Below are 9,452 nucleotides of genomic sequence, written 5' to 3' on the forward strand. Positions count from 1 at the left end.
CGCTTCGCCGGGTCATTTGTTTTGTCACATGTTAAACCAGCGTTTATTTCCCCATAACGATAACAAGATCAACATTCATTCCTCAAATATCCAGATAGTAGAACTCAGTAATGGGCCGGGTATCGATTACCAAATTGCATAATACTGATCAATAATCGATTAATAATCAAATTATTGTATGTGAGAAATCTTAATCTTAAATATTAAATAAAAATCATGTTTTTATTTCCATGGGTTATATTTGTGTCATAGAAGTATATTATTGCTTTGATCAGTTATTATAGGTTATTGTGGGTATATTATTTCTGAAGGGAAACAATGTGCGAAAAAATTTTGACTTCTTAAAGGTTGCACAGGAGAAAATAGCAGATTTACATTTAATCGATAATATATTTCGATGATCGATAATTGAAATTATAAATTCCTAGCGACAATAATCGATTATTTATCAGCCCTACAAACTCTTCTTTTCAGATGCTCAAGTATTATTAGGTCAGGTGACAGATATGGAGTTAGAACCATTGATTATACAAGAAGATAGTGATATTAATATAGAATCTAGTCCTTCAACTCGGCAGCTGGCACCAGTACCAGCATCATCACGTACTATAAATACACTACCATCATATAGTACCACTGGTATACAAAATGGTGACGATAATCTTGATGATGTGAGTTTTCTCTTGACTTCGAATTGATGGTTTCAGATAGAATGCCAATTATTTGATGAGTGAATTTCTAACTGTTGAAGGCGTTGTTAAGAGGTTTTCTGTGATGCTATCATTGGCTTCTATTTGCATTATTCCAATTTTCTGCAGATGTCTGTTGTTCCTGTAATTATAGAATTTATGACGCCACTTCCATGAAAGCTGCTAATGACATCTAAGGTTTTTTCATAGATATGTCTTTGTATAGTTTTAGTGGAATCGTAAGAACCAAAGACTTTTGGAATCGAAATGCCCTAATGATGGCATTTAAGCACCTCTTTTTAACTAGTTGCCCTGATAAATATTTAATTTTTTTCCTTTTAGTTACTAAGTTTTATTGGTAATACTAGTCCTGAGTGTTTACTACGTCTTGGTAAACCATTAAATATTAATCCTCCTATACCAGAAGATTTGTGTGATCAGGCTGAAGGTATGATGACCACTATGGTACTAGATCAACGTCAAGCTGAGTTAGAATATTACAAACAACACAAAGCTGACGTCAGGTAGGAGAAATTTAGATATCCTCTAAATAATGATTAGTTTTGTGAACAGATCTTTGCTTGACCATACAAGTATCTTTGCTGGACTATAAAGATATCTTTGTTAAACTTTGCTTTACTATATATAGATATCTTTGCTGAACTATACAGATATCTTTGCTTGACTATACAAGTATCTTTGCTGGACTATATAGTCATTTTTGTTGAACTATACAGATATCTTTGCTTGAATATAAAGATATCTTTACTGTATAAATATATCTGTGCTATATAAAGATATCTTTGTTAGACTATATATAAGTATCTTTTCTGCACTATACAGATATCTTTGCTGGACTATACAGATATCTTTATTAGACTATATATAGATATCTTTGCTGAACTACCTAGATATCTTTGCTTGAATTTACAGGTTTCTTTCCTATACAGATATCTTTGCTGGACTATACAGATATCTTTGCTTGAATATACAGATATCTTTACTATATATAATAGATATCTGTGCTTGACTATAAAGATATCTTTTTTAGACTATATATAGATATCTTTGCTGGACTATACAGATATCTTTGCTTGACTATATAGATATCTTTGCTGGACTATACAGATATCTTTATTAGACTATATATAGATATCTTTGCTGAACTACTTAGATATCTTTGCTTGAATTTACAGATTTCTTTCCTATACAGATATCTTTGCTGGACTATTCAGATATCTTTGCTTGAATATACAGATATCTTGACTATACAGATATCTTTGCTGGGCTATTTAGATATCTTTGCTGGACTTAACAAACATCTTTGTAGAACTATATAACTGCATGCTTGATATATGATTTATATTTATTTATTAATGCTAAGACAAAGGGAGATAGAGCTGTAAGTGTATCAATACGGTGTCCAGTGTCATATTGTACTAATGTAGTCAATCCATTTTTAGTCAATCATATTTTTTGTTTTACACCACCATTTTAAAATATATTAGTGTACTGGTATTTTCTATGTCTTTTTTTTTAAATTGATTTTTATTTCTATATGATATGTGGAGAATCTATTATGTCCACCTCTTCACTTATATAGAAAAATTGCAAAAAAATGGACAATTAAAAATCTGCAATAATTTCAATCTTTGATAAAAATTCACATTTTGGCCTGTTGGCGAATTCAATCAAATTTTCAAAAAAATCAGTTAACTTATCAACATTATTTTTGAAAAGCTGTAAAATTTCCATCATTTGCATAAGATTCTTTGGAAAACCATGCACAATCCTTAACAAATTTCAGTGAATATTTTCATGCAGAAGAACTAAATGGTTCATATTGTGTTCTCTATTCTTAAAGGGATTGTAAAGAAGTTTTCTAAATTTTTTTTGTGTATCGAGGACAATGATAGTATTAATTTGAACCATACCGATTTTCAATTAGACATCTGTGGTTCTAGCCATTCTACTAAAACTAAGTGTTTTATGATGTCACCCCCGCAAAGGTTTTATGTGATACAAGCAAATTTGGCGGAGATGACGTTATAAAAGTCTTAGTTTTAGTGGAATTGCAGGAACCACAGACGTCTGATTGAAAATTGGAATGGTGCAAATTGATGCTATCAGTGTCCTCGATACACATAAAAAATCACTGTTTTTATCATAAATTTCATGTGCACTTCATTTTTTTCTCAAAAACAAAGACTTTATTTTGTAATTATTGTTGTCACTAAATTATCTTTTATGTCAATGTACTTTTATATATTTGTTCTCTATGGTGATTTGAATATGGTGTAAAAATGACAAAAAAAATCATTACCAGTAATAACTGGAAATTCAGTAATTACATGTAATTACTAAGCTGACTAGTAATCACATGTTATTACTAAACTGACTAGTAAATACATGTAATAACTAAACTGATTAGTAAATACATGCTATAACTAAACTGACTAGTGAATACATGTTTATAAATAAACTAAAGTAATTTATTACATGTAATTACTTATTTCACTTATTTACTATAACATATACATTTTAAGCTAATATAGTTCTTTTAAGGGATGGTATAAAGGTTTTTAAATGTTTTATGTGTATCGGGGACACTGGTAGTATTATTTAGTCAGTCAGCTGTCTGTGGTTCTTGCAGTTTCACAGAAACTGAATTTGTGTACTATTGCAAAAGCTTGTAATAATATCTACAGGCCTTTGAAAAAGTGATGTCATAAAATGCTTGTTTTTGTGGAATTGGAAGAAGCACAATGGTTCAAATCGAATTTATCTGTGTTGCCAATACACATACAAAGTTTAGAAATCCCTTTAAAATAAACTAATAAGAAGCTACTCTAGGACCTTTACTGCCAGATTTTGGTATGAAATCGATATCAGGATTTTTTTGATAGATAATGTATATTTTTGGTCTAGATTTTCCCTTCACAATAAGTTAAACGCCATATCACAAGATATAATGAGGATGAATATTAGCATCAAGTTTCTGTACATTCATCATTATCCATGGTTAATTTTTGTCCAGAAGTATAAAGTTTATTACATGATCAAAATCTCAGGGCTTGATATGTTATTGTTGGTATGAATGAAGTCAAATTTGATCGGATTTTTTTTACAAGATTGTGAAGATATTTAGTTAACATAGTTTATCAAATGATAAATATCGCTGCTTTTGAAACAATACTTTTAATAGTAAATACATGTAATAACTAAACTGACTAGTAAATACATGTAATAACTAAACTGACTAGTAAATACATGTTATAACTAAACTGACTAGTGAATACATGTAATTACTTTAGTGACTAGTAAATACATGTTATAACTAAACTGACTAGTGAATACATGTAATTACCTCAGTGACTAGTAAATACAAGTAATTTATTACGTGTAATTACTTATTTCACCCATTTACTATAACATATACATTTTAAATGATAAATATCGCTGCTTTTGAAACAATACTTTTCATTGGTCAAAATAACCTCATGATCTAATCAAATAAGATTTTCTCAACAACTGTCATAAGGACATTATTATGAGCTGGCTGTGAAATAATGAGATGATTATCATGTATTATATAGTTTGGTCAGAGAATCATAAGAATGTAAATATATTTCAGTATGCTGGCTAAACCAGAGTTACCTGATGAAATAGAAGATCCTATTTCACCATTTCAAATGTGTCGTATGTTATTAGACCAGATGGGTTTGATGTCCTGGGACAAACGTTGTCAATTTGATCTCTTGAAGAAAACTGATAAATTGTTACGGGAACTGAAAAATTTGGACAATCAAAAATGGTAAGGAATGCTTTTCTATTCTTTTCATACATTTTACAGACTTGTTTGAACTGCTAGATTGCCTGTCATTACAGAAAAGTAGGATGTAAAACTTCGTTCATTTCATTTGCCCATCATTACAAATTTGATTCTATCAGATCAGACCGAAACATCTGCCTCTATTCCAGCCTCTGAGAGATATTTTGACATCTTTCATTGTTCTTCACATACATATATACCTTGATTTCAGCCGTGAAACTCATAAAATAGCAGTAATCTATGTGGCTACAGGACAAGAAGATAAGAATTCTATATTATCTAATACAGCTGGTAGTAGAGATTATGAAACATTTGTAGCAGGATTAGGCTGGGAGGTACTGGAAGTTTTATATATTTTATTTAACTCAAAAAACTGATGGCAAACCAAATTCCGAAATGTTTCTGCAGAAAAACTTGTTTCCATTTATCGAAAACTATGATAAATATTTAGAAAAACTTGTTTCCATTTATCGAAAATCTATGATAAATATTTAGAAAAACTTGTCTCCATTTATCGAAAAACTATGATAAATATTTAGAAAAACTTGTTTCCATTTATCGAAAACTATGATAAATATTTAGACAAACTTGTTTCCATTTATCGAAAAACTATGATAAATATTTAGAAAAACTTGTTTCCATTTATCAATATTATACTTATTTTAGCCCATTTACATTGTTGTATTTGCCTCTAGTAGGCAATTGTACATCTAATTCACTATACAATGTTGTTATGCTTTGCCTAGTGGTATGGTATGGTATAATCGTGAAAAAAAAGTAAAAGAATTTCTCATCTCCAGTGACCAGGCCTTTGTTTCACTAAACTCCATTAGTCTAAAATTTTTAAAATTTCGTGTAACTTACGACAGATGTACCCTATCGTAACCTTTTTTTAATACATGAAATCCTTTAGAATAGATGAAACTAGTCAATTTCTGTTTTGAGAACTTATTAATATCAAAGCAATTGATGTTTTTCAGAATTTCCCTTCCAAATTTGCCTTTATTTTTGCTATTATGACCTTTCAATTTTTCAAATGTCAATTGTTAGTTAAGATGTTGTCGTAATTGTCAAGGTGACGTCATTTCACGCTTCAAATTCTGGAAAAATTTGCAAATTTTCACCAACATAAATAAACCTTTTTAAACTATTAAGGAGAGTTATAGAGTCTTATGAAATATTTTTTTTTTCTGTTAATTGTTGAAATAAAGATGTAAATTCAACAAAACAATGCTGTAGACGACAATTGTAAATCCTTTGCAGCGAAGATCTTTGTGAGTTTGTTTGTGAAACACACATAAGAATTTGCATAAGTCTCATATTTTGTTGTAAACTTACGCACTTTAGTGAAACGGGGGCCAGTCCATGACTTGTAATATAAATAAGAGAACATAAGTTTCAATGATATTTTATATTATAGGTGGATTTAGAGAATCATCAAGGATTTCTAGGTGGTTTACAGAAAAATAAAACAACTGGTGATACAGCACCGTATTATGCTAATTCTAGCTGTGAAGTCATATTTCATGTTTCTACCAGAATGCCTGTTGGTACTGATGAATCTAAGCATATTAAGGTGAGCCAGGAGAACCACTTCTCAATTACCTTGTGCACCAATTTTCATTGCATATTTGGAAATGTTTATATTGTAATCAAACAGTAGAAAGATTTGACAACTGACCTGTTTTGGAAATACCAAATACCAAACAGTAAGTTTCTAGCTAAGCTAATTAGTAATAGTTTTCACAACTTACTGACTAAATTTAAGCCTTCAAATCCATGTGTATCCAGAATTATCTGTGATAAAATGACTACTTGTCTTTTCTTAAGACTCTGCCATATAAAGAAAAGACATAGAAAAGAAAATGGCGAACCATGGCCTCTAAATTATAAATAATACTCACTTGTACAATATTTTATTTATTAAAGATGCGTCATCTGGGTAATGATGAAGTTCACATAGTCTGGTCAGAACATTCGCGAGATTACCGGCGGGGTATAATACCAACAGAGTTTGGTGATATTATTATCATTATTTATCCACTACCATGTGGTTTATATAGAATACAAATTAATAGAAAACATGAGGTAGGTGTCCTTTCCATTCTTAAATATACTCCTGAGACCAAGTTGACTAGATTATAAAAATATTCAAAATATCTTGTCATTTTCAAACCAGCCATCCACACACTTCCAAAATTTTTACGTTTTGGTTATTGGTATAACTCAACATTCATGAATGATACATGAGTTCAGAAAAAGCTTCTTCTATGAAGAATTGAATGATTGGATGAGATGATCCTATCTATTTATTGATGAGAGTGTTGTATTAAAGGGGCATTCCACTTTTCTTGTAAAACATTTTCATTATCAAAAATGTTGTAAATTATACCTGAAAATATTTCTAAAATATGTTATTTATATCTATGTAACCTCTTGATCAAACTGAATTTTTTTTAAAAAGGGTTAATTAAAAACAGAGAGTACTAATTGTTAGTTAAGCAGTTTGACCTAGTTTCGGTGATTGGCTTTATGATGGCTTGTTATATTTAGTTGAAATCTTTAGAAAACGTAGGAGACATATTTTTCTCCAATTAGGCGTTTATTTCCATCCATACGGTAGTTTTCTAACGGCTTCCAAAAAACTAACAACGTTTAACAGTTTACGTAATCTTATGTAAACTTTTAGAATAGTTTTGGCATTTTAAAATCAATGGCTCAATTTTTGAGTTAAAACTTTCAAATGCATTTCTCTGGATTTTGGTGTATAGTTTTCACAAATTTGAACGAAAAAAAAATTTCGACCTACAAAAAGAGCAGAATTTCCCTTTAATGATGATGAATTTTAACTAATGAAGCATACTTCTTGTTTGTTCTAGGTACCGTATTTTGGACCTCTGTTTGATGGTTCAATAGTAGATAGTAAAGTATTACCTGGACTAGTTCGAGCTACAGCAGTCAATGCTAGTCGTATAAAACGTTCTTTAATGCCTTTCTTTCATTCATTGTATCCTTTCTTATGTACTTTACTTCTGAAAAAAAATATTAAAGTGATAGGTGCGCCATTTATTTTACCAATCATACTGCAGTCTCAGAAACAGGAATTTTTTAACTAGACCAATCAATAACAATGTTCACAGCTCACTGTCGAAATTTGAGCCTTCAAATCCATGTGTGTCCAGAATAAACTGCGTTTGAAAGTTAAAAAGATAAGTCATCTGTTTAGAGACACTGCCATAAACAGAAAAGACAAAGAAATTCGTTGATTGAGGTCATTTTTAAAGGAATTATGCGATTTCTAGTACTTATTAAGACTATTTTCATATATTCAAGACTAAAATCAACCTACTATAATGGCACACCTTTCTCTTTAAGATTTCTAGAAGATGCACAAAAAAGATGAGGAAAAAAATATGTCATAGATATATGTATTTGTGATGTGTGTCAGACATGCCTGGCAAGTACATTTGAATTGACAACTTTTAGTTCACTGCCTATCATAAAAGTAACAGTTTATAGTTCTCTAAAGGTTATTAAACTCACATGGAAATAGTGCTAAGCATGAATTCATTAAGTTTTCCCACCTAAATTCCCTTTCATGTTTGAGGGGTAATGGTTCTGATCAGTAATGCACATGTGTATAATCTCTGAAGTCTAAACACAAGACTCAGTTTCCCTAACTCAGTGTGTAGCTATGAGGAACGTGCTAAGTGCCTAGAGACAATCATACAGCAGAATACAGAACCAACAACATTTGAAGATTTTGCTGCATATATCTTTGCTCCTGTTTTACCTACCAATTCAACGAGTAAGTCACTTCATTTTTAAGCCATCAATGTTAATGAGATATGAAATGTAGCATTAGTCATTATGTTATAATTAGCTTCTAACTTACCTAATTTGTCAAATGAGAGAATGATGAACTTTAAGCAGATTGTAAAGATATTTTCTAAATTTTTTATATATATAGGGGACACTGATAGCATCAATGTATGCTATTCCAATTTTCAATCAGATGTCTGTGGTTCCTACAATTCAACTAAGTGTTTGATGACATCACTAATAGCAAAATATGCTTGCATCAAGGCTCTTCACGATTAGTGACATCATCAAACACTTAGTTTTAGTGGAATTGCAGCAAACACAGACGTCTGATTGAAAATTGGAATGGTGCAAATTGATGCTTTCATTGTCTCTGATACACAAAAAATATTTAGAAAACTTTTTACAACCCCTAAAATATACTATGTTTGTTTGTTTACTTGCAGTCGTAGATACAACGGTACCTAGTGAGAGTAGTAGTGGTGCTAGTATCTCAGATACCATACTGACAGATATATCTGGAGTTACCTCCCCTGCAACATTACGTCAAGGTCGAGGTAGGAAACCTCAGTCTGCTTTATGGCATAAGGGGCTGGATAACCTAACCTTTATATAGTGTTATAGCATTACTAACCATTGACAGTGGTCTTTTTTATCCAGTTTTATAACTTCATGCACCTAATTGTAAATAATATAAACCATGTTGAATTTTATAAAATACCAACATAATTTTAGGTTCTTTCATATGACAATATGGAATTGTAGATGTATATTGCCATGTCCTTTGTCTGTCTGTCTGCAATCATTTTATGCACATGCTAAAGGGTTAATGTGACTCCATATACAGGGGTTAATTAAACTGAATCTCTAATATTGGATTGAGATTTATTTGTCTTGATCACAAAATGATTTTACCAGATCATAATGCAATGAGTAAATTAAGCATTTGATTAGTTGAATTGTACTGAAAACATGAACTTATCTGTCTGAAGGATTTTATTAGATCATAATGCAGTGAGTAAATCATGCATTTGATTGGTTGATTTTTACTGAAAACATGAACTTATCTGTCTGACGGATTTTATTAGATCATAATGCAGTGAGTAACT

General features: G+C 30.7%; 1 protein-coding gene across 1 annotated transcript in view; it reads left to right on the forward strand.

The window, feature by feature from the left end:
• Nucleotides 1–8,349, forward strand: part of LOTGIDRAFT_210880 (hypothetical protein) — a gene marked incomplete at both ends in the record, with an annotated part of 42,897 nt that extends 34,548 nt beyond the window's left edge. Inside the window, 9 exons of the mRNA XM_009065689.1 lie at nucleotides 505–671; nucleotides 1,032–1,213; nucleotides 2,074–2,091; nucleotides 4,324–4,503; nucleotides 4,733–4,856; nucleotides 5,942–6,097; nucleotides 6,451–6,609; nucleotides 7,401–7,528; nucleotides 8,214–8,349. Of these exons, the coding sequence (XP_009063937.1) occupies nucleotides 505–671; nucleotides 1,032–1,213; nucleotides 2,074–2,091; nucleotides 4,324–4,503; nucleotides 4,733–4,856; nucleotides 5,942–6,097; nucleotides 6,451–6,609; nucleotides 7,401–7,528; nucleotides 8,214–8,349 (1,250 nt within the window). The remainder of the gene's footprint in view (nucleotides 1–504; nucleotides 672–1,031; nucleotides 1,214–2,073; nucleotides 2,092–4,323; nucleotides 4,504–4,732; nucleotides 4,857–5,941; nucleotides 6,098–6,450; nucleotides 6,610–7,400; nucleotides 7,529–8,213) is intronic.
• Nucleotides 8,350–9,452: the final 1,103 nt, after the last annotated feature.

The sequence above is a fragment of the Lottia gigantea genome, assembly GCF_000327385.1.
Source record: "Lottia gigantea unplaced genomic scaffold LOTGIsca_7, whole genome shotgun sequence".
Lineage (NCBI taxonomy): Eukaryota > Metazoa > Mollusca > Gastropoda > Lottiidae > Lottia > Lottia gigantea.